Below are 16,198 nucleotides of genomic sequence, written 5' to 3'. Positions count from 1 at the left end.
AATTATCCAAGAGACATAAATAACAGTGACTTGAATTGTCTGTTAGGTGTTTTGGCATAAAAATTAATAAAGTATTTATAATTATATTATAGTAACAATTCAAACATTACAAACTCAGAAATGCACATTTACTGGTAATACATGTAAAACCCAAACAAAACACAACCATGCACCCATAGGGAGGAAGAGAAATGCACTGTCAGGGTATTCAAAGTGAAACCATTCTGCCCTACATAAACACTGCTTAAAAATACTGTTGCAGTTGTAGTTTTGGACCAATGTTAAGCTAAACTGTTATGATTTTCCCTCTTAATCTTTCTATGCTTTTACTTTAACAACCACACAGAATGGGAAGCTATTTTGAGAGAAGACATATCTCTGAAGAAGAAACATCAGATACAAGATGAACAGCAAAGAGGAAGTCTGTTTATCCTTAAACAGTTCTTTAAAATTGCATAGTGAAGCATTTCTATGACTTCCAACTTCACATTTGACGAAGTGCTGGAATGTAAGTAGATGGGCCAAGGTGCAAATGTATTTTCATTTAAAAGGGTTCTGTGTCATTGTTTTGACTGTTCAAGCACAGAGTTGCACCTGGTTTTAACCATATGAGGAACCTAAATATACAAACTAGTCAAACTAAAATTACTTGCAACCAAAAAAAAGAAAAAAAAGAAAACCCTCTCTTGATTCTCTCTGTGTATCTTTTTAAAATAGTCACTTCAAAGGTTAAGCCTCAGAAAATATACAGCATCATCTTCCATGAGCACAACCAGCATTACTTCAAAAGCTATTTTCCATTTCTCACATAACTGCTTTTGAGCACAAAATTCAACACTAACAAAAAACTCAGTTACCATTTGTGTAACAGAAGGCAACTGATGTACAATTTAAGGAGAATTTCCTTCTCTCTACCTTAACTTTATGTTATTTCCAGTGATGATAATTGTTTTGGTTTAGCAGTGTTTTACTTTTTCCCTCAATATTTTTTTTTTTTTTTAAGCAATGGTTTCTTTTAAAATATATTAAAGTCTTTCACTTTAGAAAGATGCTTTCACCCAGAAAGATGCTTTCTGGGGCTCAAGAATCTCTTGTAGGAAGAGAAAAAACTCAAAGACTAAAGAGAAAGCCAGAACTATATTGGAGAGACTACTTCCTAACTCAAATTGCACAGATACTGGCATAAGTGTCTTTAAACTCAGTTAACTCAGTATTAAAAACAAGATAAGTGTTTTGCTTCTAACATAATAATGTCCTGTACAACCCAGTCAGAGACACCAAGGATGCTACAATCGCATTCTCTGTGGTAATGCCAGCTTTTTTCAGCTTTGTCCTTCACTACCTCACAAATTAGTAACTCAACAATTTTCTGAGTAAATTTATAGCTCCTCTATGTATACAGGGCAGCATTTATTTCAAGCTACTAGAAAGTGCAAAAACCCAAACATGAAAACCACTACACCTAAAAATTTCAAGCAAATAAGCAAAAAAAAACCCCACATAAACCACCCACACACACACACAAAAACCTCACAACCCACCCACAAACAATGAAGAATAGGCACTGGACTACGTAACACTGGTTTATCAAGACCACAGCTATCAAGAATTTTGGCACCTAAGAATTCTTGAACTTTGCTTTTATATCAGCAAGGTTTGTTGCAAACTAAACTAGAAGCAGCAGGAAGAAAAAAATGCACAGGAAGTTCTACCTGGATATGAGGAAGAACTTCTTTACTGTGCAGGTGACTGAGCACTGGAACAGATTTGTCCAGAGAGGTTCTGGAGTCTCCTTCACTGGAGATGCTCAAGAACCACCTGGCCTCAATCCTGTGCCACGTGCTCTGGGATGGCCCTGCTTGAGCAGAGAGGTTGGATCAGATGCCTCACTGTGGTCCCTTCCAACCTGACCCATTCTGTAATTCAGTAATACTGCTCATCTATTTCTAAAAGCCCTTCAAAGATCCTGTATAACAAAGAAACCAAAGGTCTGTAAGAGGATTCTGGGACCTTCCACAAAGACTTCCTATCAGCTGGACAAAGACTGCATTGTAATTATTTTAGCCTGAGTCCAACATATTTACAACACTTCAGAGATGTTTGTCAATATAATTTAATATCATATTTCCATTTGGGATGCCAACTTTTTTTTTTTTTTTTTTTTTTAAACCAAGAAAAAGCTCTTGCCTACACCTGGTATTATTTTAAATATTGATTATATTAAGACTTGAAATGCTTGTATGCAACAATAGACATGAACCTGACTTTCAAACTGAGTGCTAAACAATATTTTTAATCCAGCCTCCTGGTTTTTTTTTAATAAGAGGAGGCTGAAAATACAAATAAAACTTGACACACTCCAAAAGCTTCAGAATCGATTACACACAGCACAGATATCAAAAGTTTTAACTTACATATGATTGGATCTCCTTCCCCTGTTTGTTTTCTTTCCTATAACAGGAGTTCCAAAGTGTTCAGGATTGGTGAGTGGAAGCTGATCTAATGTCTGTTAAAATGAAAAAATACATATGCATGTACATAAGAAAAAGCTGGCTTAAGTTATTTTCCAAACCACCTGCTTCATTGAAGCAATTTTTGCCAACAGAGACTTTCTCATTATGAAAGAAATACAGAAGCACATCATATATGCCACACTTAAATTTTAAAAAAGGAATGTCGAACACATGCAAACAATTCTTCCCAGAAGTCCTGCCTTTGAACCATCAAAACACAAAGAAATAAGTATCAGGTATTCTGCTCACCTGGCATATTCCACCTCTACCTCAACTGGCATATCCATGTCTACCAGATTATTTTTATGCCTATCCTATAAATTAAGACTACTGAATCATCTACTTAAAAATGAACAAAGATCCCCTTTGAAATGAAACAGCAAGATCATTCAACAGTAGCAAACACGACAACTTGTTTTAATTTTTTAAAGTAATTTATACTTTGCTATGTGAGAGAGATTCTAAAACAATTTTAAAGAGGCTGCTACATTGATAATTGGAAGGGTGCTAATTGATACTTTATCAGCATCAAAACAAAAAGAGAGGGAGAGAAAGAACTTTCCCTCTTCAAGAAGAATCCTTCAACAGAAGGAATTCTGGAAATGCAGTATCTTCTCTGCTTAAGCCTGCTGTTACCTGTTTAAATGATAACCATTCCAGATTTGAAGGCTCCTGGTACACAGTAATTTTTTGTACAGCCACTTATTATTGTTCTTTGAAAGAAGGCAGAAAGCCTTCCAAATATAGTCCTGTGACTTCAACTTCTTTGTCATGTATGAATTTTTCAATGTGTAACACCGATAAGCATCTCAGAAGTATTCTGTCTCAGAGAGAATTCACTTAGGGACAATAAAATTGGCTTTTTAGAATCTAAAAATAAATGTATGACTACTTCTGAGTGTGGTGGACATCCTAAAATATTCTACACCACTCGCTTGAGAAGCAGTATCAGAACAAGACAACAGTGGGGCACTGGCCTAATTACAAAAGAAATTTGAGATGCAATTTTCCCTGCTGTGTAGCTGTGCAATCACAAGGTAATTATTAGAAATGTACAACATGTTTCATTCAGAGCTGGTTACAGTGAATTCCAAATCAGTGACTTCTGCCAAAACATCAGAAGCTTAGATGATAAAAAAGATGATAAAAATAAGAAGTACCAGTCATCTGAATGTAAGGTTTCTTAGAATCTGACAAAACAATCCAAATTACTCTCATTCAGCCAAACAGGTCACAAAGCAATATATGTAGACCAAAATTTTGAACCCATGCACTCTAAGGTAATACTCCTGAAACCATATTAAAATACTATTTATGGAACAGAAGAAATCAAATCTTCATTTGTGCTGATCATTAATAACAAAGAATTAATTGAAGGAATACCACACTCTTTAAAAATTATAGCATTTCTGTTGGAACATAGATTTAGGCATCGGATTGGGCTCCCACCTTAACATATGTTTAATCCTGATTTAGTATTCTAGAAGATACCTGAATCTTCACAAGAATGCAGCATGCAAACAACAGACTCAGCTAACTGCAGTAACAGCACACTTATGCAGAACAAAAAAACCCATCTTCAGTAGCTGTCCGATAAACAAACATGTTCACATAAATCTGCCCATACACCCAGACTGTCTCACATAATATGAAGGAATAACCCTCACTCTGAAATTCCAATCATTTGGAATGTGCTACAAATGTTTGCATACTTTAATGTGTAAGTCACCTATAAGACATGAGCCAGCTTCAAAATACTGGTAGCTGTTGTTAAATAAACAAGCAACAGCAACTTATAATTGGCCATTTAAAAGAGAAGCATTTATGTTTCATTAACTTTTACAAACTATTAACTATTAACAGTTAATTTTCATTAACTATTACTAAAAAAATTTGGTTTGACCATCAAAAATGTAGCAGAACTTTATTATGCAGCAATATGTACATTAGTTTTTTATGTTACAAATTATATTACTTTTCATGTTGTAAGTATACTGTGATTTTTTGCTCGTAACTAATACAGGTAATTTTTTATACAATGCAAAGTAATTGTGTGATTGCAAGTTTTTTGTGTGATCTACAATATACAAATTATCATTAATACAAAAATGAAAAAGATAAAATGCTGATTTTGCTTCTTAACTTACACAGTTTGGTGAAATCTAACTCTATTTCTTGTTTTTAAAAAAGAATAAACCAGACCCTGTGGACCACACTTTTCATAACCCCCATTTTTTGTAGCATGATACACATAACATACTAAAAACTGAGGTAATAAAAGTATCACTTTTAGAGTTTTCTAAAGAAAATGTTGCAATATAAAAACTCTTCAATTACCTCACTCTCAGCAAAATGTCTTTCTCCTTTTAAACACAGGGAAGAGCGTCTCAGAGTCTTCTCATCGCCATCATCAAATACTGCCACCAGGTAAGAAGTGAGGAAAGAAAACATTTATTTTTAACTTAATTTATTTATTTAAGGATATTAATAAGCAATTCACTTACATGTCAGAAAGAATGGGATATATATTCCTGTAGTCCACCCTTGGAACAAACCTATGCCCAGATAATGCTGCAGATCCAGTAAAGCATTTCACAGATTGGCCAAATACAAAAGCTGCTCTCTCACCACAACTACTTTACAATTGCATACCTGGAGTAATCAGTAGTTGAGCAGACAATTCATGATGTCATGAAATTAAATTCAAAACAATAGAATTCAAAACCTATTTTTTCTAACATTTTTTTTAACATTCAAAAACTATTTTTTATAATATTTACAAATTTTAAAGAATTTAATTACACAACTCCTGTGATATTCAAGTGGAAACTGCTTACCATGGAGAAACATACTGGATATTTACAGAAAAAAGCTGCAATTTAACATTGTATGGAAGTTCAATGTCTTTCTTTACTGACTTCATGCAACTACACTACAGAACAATAGCAATACCATCCTAAAAAGATGACAACAGTCGAAGTGCTGACAATCATCAAACCAGCTCTACTGACAGAACTGTGCAACTCCCAGTTTCCAGACTTTTTGCTATCTCTGCTATCACTAGGTCAACTGGAAACAAGTTCATAAAACATTTCATTCAGCTACATCCTTTAGAATCATGAAATGGACTGCGCACATTTAAGGTGTGGTCCTTAGAACCTGATACGCTGGTCACATAAAAAGTAACCTTTTGTCCAGTCGTCTGCAGGTACTTAACAGATGAAAATCTGATGACAGATTTTAACTCCTAGGCTTTGCTTGCACTGTTGAGAAAAAAATGTATCTCTTCTCCCCTCTTGAGCAGTGATAATTATATTCTTGCCTTCTGATAGAGAGTGCTCTAATCTTCAACATTTACTAACTCAAATAAAAATATACAAAAAGCAACAAGGTACATCAAAATTCTTGACTAATATTTACTTGATATTAAAGAACCTTTTATTTAGTTCCATGAATTTTTCATCCCTATATAAAATTAAGTACCGTTGATGAAGAAACTTCCCCTTGTAACTACAATTCCCCAGTTTGTCTTGTAGACTACAATAACTGTTGAACACTATTCATTTGTGATGCAGTATCAGTTAGAGATGCACATCCATCACTTCCACATTTGTTGGAAAGTATCAATGGTAAGAACTGCACACAAACCACATAGATTTGGAGCTGCATCTCAAATGGTCAATGCATAATTAAACCCCCTTTGGTTAAGTGAAGTAGAAGTCAGCAGGTTCCTAATCCAGTTTGTGTTAATTAACAAAACAGACTCTTTACATAATGAGAGATAAAAAAAAATCTATCCACTTCAACAGATAAGCTGACTACAGCAGAGGTAAACCTATTCCGAGCTAGGCAGGTAGCCACATAATGTGTCCTATGTGGTAATCTGCCTGTGGCCTCTTCCCGTCCAGAGGGAATCTTAATCTTGTTCCATAACACAAATACTTTCAGAGGAAAAGCTTGACCTCCCTGAAAGACTTATGTGGCCAGCATGGAGCATATGGCTTAATGAGTATGACATTCTGATCTATTGGAACATCCTGAAAGCAATCTATTGAGCAGGCATCAGTAGTGTAATGTATTTAAAATCACATATTCTGAAACTGCACGAGAAAAGCTGAGGAGGGTGGGGAAGAAGACACAATTTAATGCAACCAAAACCACTTTGAATTCTGTGAAAAAGCATTGTAAAGACAAAAGTGCAGGAGGGGATAAGACTACTTTTGAATATGTATAGTTCTGTATTTTCAGTAAAGCAATTAATCCTGCCATTTTCTTCCCCCCCTCATAGTAAACAGAGACTTTAAGAGACATTTATACGAATGAACAAACAGTATCTAGTTACCAGGACTTAAATACCTTGAGTTATTTCAGGATTTTTCACAGGGCAGGCAAAACTAAGGACACTTATGTATGTATGTATGTGCATGTGTGTATATATATTTATATATATATGCCTATTATATTTACAAGTTTTATGCATATATATGCATACCTATAGATATACACCCACACAGTGCTATACTAATTCTAAAATGCTATACTAGTTGGATTTTTATAAAAATTTAATTTAGTTTTTTTTGTTCTTTGGTAGGAAATCAGTAGCACCAAAAAAATCATGTAAGCAAACTGATGTACAATTTCTATTCAGACAACATCTTATGAATACAAGACACACAGGGACACCCACAGCAACCGTGCCAAATCAGTGTTAAAAGAGGTCTCGAGCAGAACTCAAAGAACTCAAATTCCTCTCCAGATACTGCTGCAATGGCATATTTGAACTTAAGTAACTTTTGGAAAGGTACTACTTCAAATGGATCTATGCCTTCAAAAAGTTTTTCATCAAATCATAGCAATTTTATTTACAAAATCATTAACATTGCAAATAGTTAGATGCTTCTCAGCAAGTGCTAGGACAAGATTAGGTAACTGCTAGTTAAGATGAGTGCCAGTTCTGGAAGCTGGTAAGTGGCAACTACATCCTTAGAGTAGGACTTTCACTCAGATCTGCAATGTCATCACTGTTAGTAAAGGTAATTCTCATCTCATTCTACTCACCCTCCTGACAAAAATTATTCTAATCACCCACAGCTAGAGTCAATTCTCTATATAAAACTGCACTACACTGCAGCAGCTGTGCTGCTTTTACCAATTCTGCAAGGTCAACATGCTTTCGTCTGCTTTTATCTCCAAAGCTCAAGAGTTGAGATTGAAGCCCATACCTCTTCCTATTTCTCAAGTTCAGGATTTTTGACAGACATCTCCTTTGACTGCAACTCTGTGACATCTACCTTCAAAATTTAATATGCATGGATTCCGGTCTTACTCTTCTTGCTGAACTGCTAACCTCACACTTTCTCAGAAACACAGAGACATACAACACAATTCTAACACTAGCTACACCATTTGCGTCTTAAAATCTCTAATATCTGATCCACTTCCATATTAATTACAAAACACTATCTGTAATGTTAATTCTTGTATTTGTATGTTTTGTTTCACCCCATCCTAACCCAGTCTCACCTTTACTAACAGATTCCACTTTTCTAACAGGAAAACAGACATCTTTTCTTCAACATTTATCTGTAAGGTCTTATCTAAATTTAGAGCTCTATTCCCTTCTGAAAGGACTGTGACTAGGGAAAATAAAATCTTTCTCCGATTGTTCAACATCACCTTATTAACAACAACCCACATCTCAAAAGAACTAAGTCTCACTCAAGTCCTTTCAAGATCTAGTCTTCATCTTCCCATATCTATCCAGGAGGGGGCTATGTAGATTTTCAAAAACATATACATTTTCTGTATATAAATTTAAGAAAACCTTCACCCTCTATTGGCTATAGAGCATGTGGTATATCATCAAACATCTGAAATATCACATTATAACAAGCTATGTGTATTTTAACAGCAGCTGTTGTAAGGGCTAAGTCTGGGAAAGGGGAAAATTAGGTGTTGCAGCTGGTGTTTTAAAAGCACTTCTTCACCTTTTTTTTTAAGGACTTGGGACAGCATACTTTTTTTTCAGAATATTTAACAACAGTGTATTTAATATCTAAGGAACAGTCACCAGTCATACAGCAATTAATTACATCTTTATTTGGTGTCCCAATTTCAGATTGCAACGAGTACAGTTTTTTATAAAAAACCCAAATAAGAAGTTTATCTTAAAAGATTTTCCATAAAAACTCTAAATACCTAAGCATCTCCAAAAAATCTCTCTTACCATGCTTAGGACATGTCCATGTCACAGGCTTATTTTTAAGTCATAAGTTTTATTGAAATATATAAATCTTTCTCTTACCTACAGTATACCAACTTGCATCTGTTAATTTGTTGATAACTGCTTCCTGGTATGTTCCATCTGGATTCTTCACTTCCACAACAGTTCCCACCTAAAATAGAGAATTCATTTAGCATTGGAGACCTTCTAAAACGGGCAATGAAATCAACACTTTTGTGTTAGCAAACAGATAATTTCTAACCTATTCCATGTCAAAAATAAAATGTTTTTCCACTTTCACTTGAATATACTTGTATCCCTCAAACTTCTTTTTTCATTCCTTTAAAATAAGCCAACTAACTGAGCTGATTATTTCCTGCCAGCAGGTGGGGAACAAGAACCAATTTGAGTGATGTCATTCTCTTGTGTAAGAGCTTTTCCATCAAATCCTCCTGCTGAGTTCTCTAAAGGAATGGTGACTAAAAATCAGTGCCAGCCATACTTCTTAGCTTTAAGGCAAAAAGAACAAAGAAGCTTGCACCAGCCTGTGCTGTATCCTCTTTAACTACAAAGAAAAAATCTAACATGAAGAGTGTACTATCTCTAACTTTGCAGCATTACCTTTTATGCTTTGTGATCCTATCTAGCCTGTGTAGTAAGTTGAACCTTCTACTCTCACCCCATACCGTATATGCACATTTATGTCAAATGCTGAAAAGAAAAATGTTTTTCAAAGCATTAGCAAGATATAAACCAAATTTATTACCTTTAAAGGACCCTTAATGTGGTCATCTTGCACTTCCACTGTTGAAGAATCATGCCTAAAGGTTACCTAAAAAATATAATTCAACTGACAATCACTTGATACAATTGAGCAGCATAAGCACATGCAAATGTCAATAGCCTTTCTCTCACTCTCATTTTACAGTTAAACACCATAATCATGCCACTTGCTGAAAGCTGTCTTATTCGTATATTTTAGAAATGAGGGGCTAATTCCTTAGTTATCAAAACTCCTAAAATATTTTTATCTTTCACAATAGAATCATTATCTTTAAAGGAAATAATAGACAAGATTATAACAAAATTGCCTAAAGGCTCAAAATTATCTCTGCAGTTCTCTTAAATTATTAGAATGTCTCTAGTACCACAGAAACTTTCAAGACTTCTGAGTACAACTTTAAAGAAACACTAATATTTTAATGCTTTGAAATCAAACAGTTTTAGCACCTTTATCTTTTGCTGATAAAAGTGCATTTTTCACCTCATGGTTGAGAGACTCACAAAAGTACAGGACACTGCTGCCAACTAAAGAAAATTAACAACTCAAATAGGCTTTCAGTTAATGTCAGTCTAGCTTACACACAGACTTAATGGGAAAAAATGTAAAACCAGCTAACTTTTCAGTCCTTCAAAACCAGAGTTAGTAAATCCTGTCAACTATATTAAATTAGTTTCCCCTGACATTCCCATAAAGATACAAAGGCTGTTGTCTTAATCTTACATACCCTGTCTTCAGAAAAAAAACCCAAAAAAACCTGGTCTGGAAAGTCAAATGTATGATTAAGTTATCTGTACCAGGTGCTACAGACATTCACCTTTCATTTCAGTCACAATTAACTTGGTAACACTGAAAGTCATAGGATTAATTACATCTGAAGTTTTATTTCCACTCCAGTTTTAAGATTATGGGAAACTGAGAAAATTCTGGAATTACATTTTATGTACCTATGTACATTTATAAACACACAAATGATGTTCTGATGTCCACCAGAATATACTCTCCTAGTGTATTGATGTTGAAGTATATGATGTTTTACTGAATACTTGAAGTAAGTAAGAATGTAACATGAGATCCAGCTGTGTAATATTAGCTCTCAACTACAGCAATCCTACATCAAAAGTCTGGACTTGTTTCACAAGTGTACCCACCAGCATGTTCTCGTTGTTGTTGAGAATTTCACTGTAGCACACAGGAACAGCAAAATTGCCTTCAGAAGCACAGTGTTCTCTAACACCAACTCTCCTACACAGCCTTCCCAGAAAGGAGATTTTAAGGAGTTTTGCCAAGAACAGCATCTACAACCAGGACCAAGGACCATCTATCTTGACTGATTAGAAAACAAATGCACTAAAATGCTACACTGCCCCTTCCAGGTGTTACTCCAATGAAATAATCGTCTATCCTTCTCGTAGTCAGAACTACAGCAACACATATAGTTGTGAGAGTATGTTCTTTTTACACCTGCATATCCCACTTGCTGGTGGCAAATACTTTGTCCACCACACAAACAAAATCCTATCTTGTAACCAAAAGGCAGATAAAGGATTGAGTCTAGGAATTAACTGAGCAAGGACTACTCTTCTGAACTTCATCCTGACAGATACAGGTATTTAATTCTCTCTTTGCAGGAATTTCTCTAGAAAGCCAAAACTCAGTTAAGATGCAAAATAGTCTGAAACCAAGGGTCACTAGTGGCTCATACAAAATACCCAGTACATCAGTTCTGATTTAGAGACATCTGGTTTATTTACTTTCTGTAATTATCTTAAATGTATTTTGCAGCAAAAAGGAACTCTATCCAGAACTGTGAGTCAGCCACAATGTACTCTATAAAAGGTAAACAAAGCAAATTCTATTGTGTATTCCAGAGTGGTTTATCTTTTTAAAGATGTCTTGGGGCTTTGACTCTTTGGGGGGAGAGTTTTGATAGCAACAGCTTTTGCTTCTTGAGATATTCATATTCATATTCTTGAGATACGTGCTCAAAAAATACTGGTTATTAACATATTCAAACTGCAAACTCAGAGTGACACTGCTGGCCTTTCTTGAAGCAAAAAAAAAGTGATGTCAGTATTTACTAGTTGTACGTTTTAATTCTCACAGTATTCAGCAGTATAGAATCCTTCTGTCTCAGGCAAAAGATGAAGACATTCAGCACATCATCAACTTGGTTAGACTCAGCTGGAATTTCTTCTTTCTTCACTATCCTGAAGACAAACCTAGTAAGCCCTATTACAGCAGAAGCTTTACTTATTTCTGTTTAATAAAGGCCTACACAGAAAAGAGTTTCTTCTGAAACTTCTGCGCAGGGTACCCAAATGCAAGTGGTGGTGGATGATGTTGCTAATTGTTTCAGGAGATGCTGTCAAAACAAATTGGCTTAAATCACTCTCTTAAAAAAGCTATAATAGATCTGATAAAGCAGACTAGCACTCTTGTAACTCTCAAAGTTTTGAGTCAAATCTGTACTGCCTTCAACATTTTTGAAAAGTCCAGGCAAATCTGCAGTTCTACTGCTTTCCATGAGCAAGTGTGCAATGCTGTTATACGTTACTGTAGAATTCTGTACTGTGTACAGAATTTGCCAAAGATTTCTAAACTGCCAAATGCAGTACCTATTGATACTGAAATTATACGTACATAGCACCTGCATTAAATTGAATGAAGTTTTTAAATGATACTATAATGGGAAAGTTAACATGAAGGTATCTCCTCAAAATATTCTAGGAAGCAGAATTCAACAGAAGAAGAAAGCACATAAAAGGAGACACAATTAAACATATTTTACTTGTCTGAAGATTATAATACTCCATATTGAAAGAATTTTGTTGCCATTCTACTTTCTCAGCAGAACACCTAGTTATAAAACTTATTTAAGTGCTTTACACTAAAATTGACAGTATGAAGTTAACTGACTTTCCTTCTCCTCTAAGAGTTCTAGAAGATTAAGGCATAAAATATATACTGGGGCCAAAATAAACCTATTCAGCAAGTGAAAAAAATAATGCAGCACATAAAGCACCAAAATTCCAGACAAAGCACACCTGATAATGAGAATCTTTGTTAGAGCCAATACTGGGAAAAGTATGCACATGCCAGGAAGAGGTACAGATTTTCAGAGAGCAATTTCAGAGAACATCAGAGGGCCACTGCTAAGTTTAAAAATACACATTCTTGGTGGAGAAAAATCAATGTAAACATATATTGTTACAGGACTTACAAAAATTTCAACCACTTTACTCTAGAAAGCAACAACAGTACTGGGGCTGAACTGCTCTAAGCAATATAGTAACAGTCAGCACACACACACAAAAAACTGAATCCAGAAGGCTTTGTGCAAAATCTCCACAAACAATTCACAGAAAAATTCCATTTCATGTCAAGATCTTTCTGCAAACCTTGCAGTGACCAAACTTCAAGTGATAAACCCATAGCAAAATACTTAGCATTGAATAATAAATAGCAAGTGGCCCATCTAAGGAGGTGTACTAAAAGTCCCCCAAAGAACTGAAATGAGTTAAGATTTCACTGATCTAGGCACAACAAAATTCCTGTACTTAAATACTGATGCTTAACAGCTTAAATAGCAATACTTAATCACTGTAAAGCATAGACCAGCTGATGCTATTAAGAGTTTTGACTAATGAAATTAAAAGACCACCAATTTGCTCTTCTGGCAGATATAAGACTAAAATCTTCTTGTTGTATTTAACATTACTATCAAATAAGTGACAATAGACCTTCCCACGAGGGTATGTAGAGTGCCCGCTCACACACACTATAGGCAAAAATCAGCCACAGCATGAGGGCAGAGTCAAATAACGCACACTAGTTTATAGTATACAAGTCTTCAATAACAGGCTATCGCCATTCACATTTCACACATTTTTCACTTAAATTTACAGTAGCTATAGGAAAGATATCCTGCCACTATAACTCTCACAGAGCAACAAGCTAATTTGTGTTTTCTAGGTGGTTTCGATCCTTGTTCTGTAATGTTTCTATAAGAGGTTAAGAGGCAAAGCAAAAAATAGTACCTCCTCCCAAATCAGTTTTTAGGACAACATTATCCCAACAGAAATATACAGCCATCTTGCAGGATATTGCTCTCTTTATTTCTAGAAATGATACTATAAATTTTCTAGGAATGTTAAAATGCATACCTTGCAATCCCCTCACAGAATTTTTGCTTGTCCTGCATGTGGCTTATATTGATTGAGTCATTAACTAGTTATCCTAAAATTTAGGTGAGATCCCTAGCTTGCTATTCTGTAAGACTCGATATGCCAAGTGCCAAGGTTCTTGGAAGGCAGAAGGGTTTCAGCTTATTTCTGAAGCACTACCTAGTTGCCACAGCTAAATGGCAGTGACCTGTGCTCCTCAAGCAAAAGATATCCTATTAAAGCCTACTTTGAGTAGTCTTAGCTATTTTCTGGTAATATTCTCCCATATATAAGCCTACAGTTGTCACATTTTAATAAATTACTTTAAGGTCAGCCTATGGCATTGAAGGTCAAAAACACACAGATGACAAAGTACCGACAGAAACAGAACATATTTATTTGTGTGGGAGTGGGTGAATCCCTCCCATCCCAACAGTAATAAGCTTACTGTTATTTCAAAGACTGTAATACCAGCCTCCAAGGACAGGATAGGCTCTTAGCTGACCCGAGAGTAAAAGAAGTTTCACATTGCACCCTTATGAACATTAATCACACTTTTACCCCTCCTCAAAAAAGTGTCTGCAGGAAAACTGCATACCTTGACTTTGACAAGCCGTTTTGCTGTCTTGATCTTGGCTTCACAGAAGGCTCCTCTATACTTCGCACTCACATCAGTGCCCACTGTGAGATAGGGAGGCTCATCAATTGCCTGGAACACAAAGGAAAACAACTGCTTTTTAATTACTGACCACTGGAAACACAGCTACCACAGTCTCACCAATTTCTGTGGAGAAACTATTACAAAACAGCCCAATGAAACTTAAATTGACAGCAGTAGAAACACAGAACACAACACTAAGCTAATACAATTAATATAATTGCAATCTCATAATATACAAATATAATCTCCTGATATAAAATCATAAATACAATAAACTGATACCACAGTTATCTACAACAAGCACCACATAGGCTTTCAGCCTCTGCACCATCTGAAGACACAGAAGGTGATCAATTCTGCTGCAATGGTGAAGACCAACCAAGTGTTCTACTGTCTCCTTGAATCGCCCCAAGACCTGATTAAGTCACATGAAGACACCGATGTAGTTCCCTCAAATAATTAAGGTTCATTTTTTATTAATAAATAGAACAACTCTGAGGAGATTGCTTTTTCACTTTTGAATAAAGTACATGATAAAGGTGATACTTATCAGGAGAGTATGCCCACAGGCAAGGTACACTAGGAGACTGACAGAGATTAAACGCACAATGAAGGTGAAGGGTCCAGACAAAAGACAAGGTTTTGTGACATGAAACACAGAACAGGTGACACCCAAACAGGGAAGTAAGAAACAGAAGAGGTGGAAAATAAGAGAACATAGGTCAAATCAGTATACTGAATAAGATCATGAAGGCACAGTTCCTTCAAAGGAAGTCCATCTTCTCTCACACAACCTCTCCTAACATAATCTGGGTGAGGAGATTCCAGATAACTGAACCACTAATGAAGTATCACTTCAGAGACTCTAGGTCAGAAGAGGGAAGGCAGAGGGTGACATGCAAGAGGAATGAGGTTTGTTTTCAAGAGCTGCAAGCCTCCACGGAGACCCAGACAAGAGCAAAGCAAAGAGATTTAAGCCATTATCAAAGTCACATCGTGTTTCTGTGGCCCTACAGATTGAAACACAGCTTACAAGGAGCATCTCTGGCACATCCAGGTTCTCTGTGGGAAAAAAATAGAGATAAATCTTCACAGGCATCAGAGACTGATACTATTTGAGACTGAGGTGCTTGCATTCAGCATCAGATAATTCCTACTAGCTGCTCCCAGTTCCAATACATCAGAAGGCATGGAAGTGTGTACTTGAATGCTTCAATGCACCATTTTCAGACATTTAAGTTCTACAAAACTTGCACTTCAGAAACATTAGATGCTACAGGGTTAACTCCTTATTAATGATGCTTTTTACAGGGACTCTGTTCCAGCCTCTCTCTCTCACTGGCAGGCAATAGAATATATTTCTGAGTAGCATTAAAATTGTTATCAATCTGCACTTTCTAAGATCATCAGAAGCATGAACGCACTAATGAACCCCTCACTCTCTCCCTGCATGTGTAGTACATGACTGCATGCAGAGTAGTAGGATATACTATGCTGGTGGTAGTATATCCATGAACACCTATCCTTTCCTAATCCAGGCTTAATACCAATAAAACTCCACTGAGATTAACAATGAATCTGTCAAGTGGCTAGGGATTCTGAAATTCATCCCCTCCTTGCTTGCCCAACAGTACTTGCCTTTGAGGCAGGCTGCCATGCTTTTCTGTTGCTGCACTTGGATGGATGCTGAAAGAGGGACTCAGGTGGTGATAACTTTGATTTTGGTCAGCACTCACACTGAAGTGAACCAAGAAGTGGCTGTTTCCCACAATATGAATCTGTGCAGAGGGAAGCAGCAATGTATTCTCCTGTAAAGACAGTAAAGCTCTAAAAGAGAAGCATCCCTCCTGCTCC

General features: G+C 35.9%; 1 protein-coding gene across 4 annotated transcripts in view; it reads right to left on the bottom strand.

Annotated features, from left to right (window-relative positions):
- The window catches only part of ARID4B (AT-rich interaction domain 4B), an 86,628-nt gene that overhangs the window by 42,129 nt on the left and 28,301 nt on the right, over positions 1-16,198 (bottom strand). For all 4 annotated transcript variants that reach the window (XM_030268259.4, XM_072927100.1, XM_072927101.1 and 1 more), the window contains exons 3-7: positions 14,282-14,392; positions 9,503-9,568; positions 8,818-8,908; positions 4,851-4,930; positions 2,415-2,506 (exon numbers count right to left, since the gene is read on the bottom strand). In XM_030268259.4, the coding sequence (XP_030124119.4) occupies positions 2,415-2,506; positions 4,851-4,930; positions 8,818-8,908; positions 9,503-9,568; positions 14,282-14,392 (440 nt within the window). The remainder of the gene's footprint in view (positions 1-2,414; positions 2,507-4,850; positions 4,931-8,817; positions 8,909-9,502; positions 9,569-14,281; positions 14,393-16,198) is intronic.

This window comes from Taeniopygia guttata, chromosome 3 (genome assembly GCF_048771995.1).
Source record: "Taeniopygia guttata chromosome 3, bTaeGut7.mat, whole genome shotgun sequence".
In the NCBI taxonomy this organism is placed as follows: domain Eukaryota; kingdom Metazoa; phylum Chordata; class Aves; order Passeriformes; family Estrildidae; genus Taeniopygia; species Taeniopygia guttata.
This window is presented reverse-complemented; position numbering and strand designations above follow the sequence as displayed.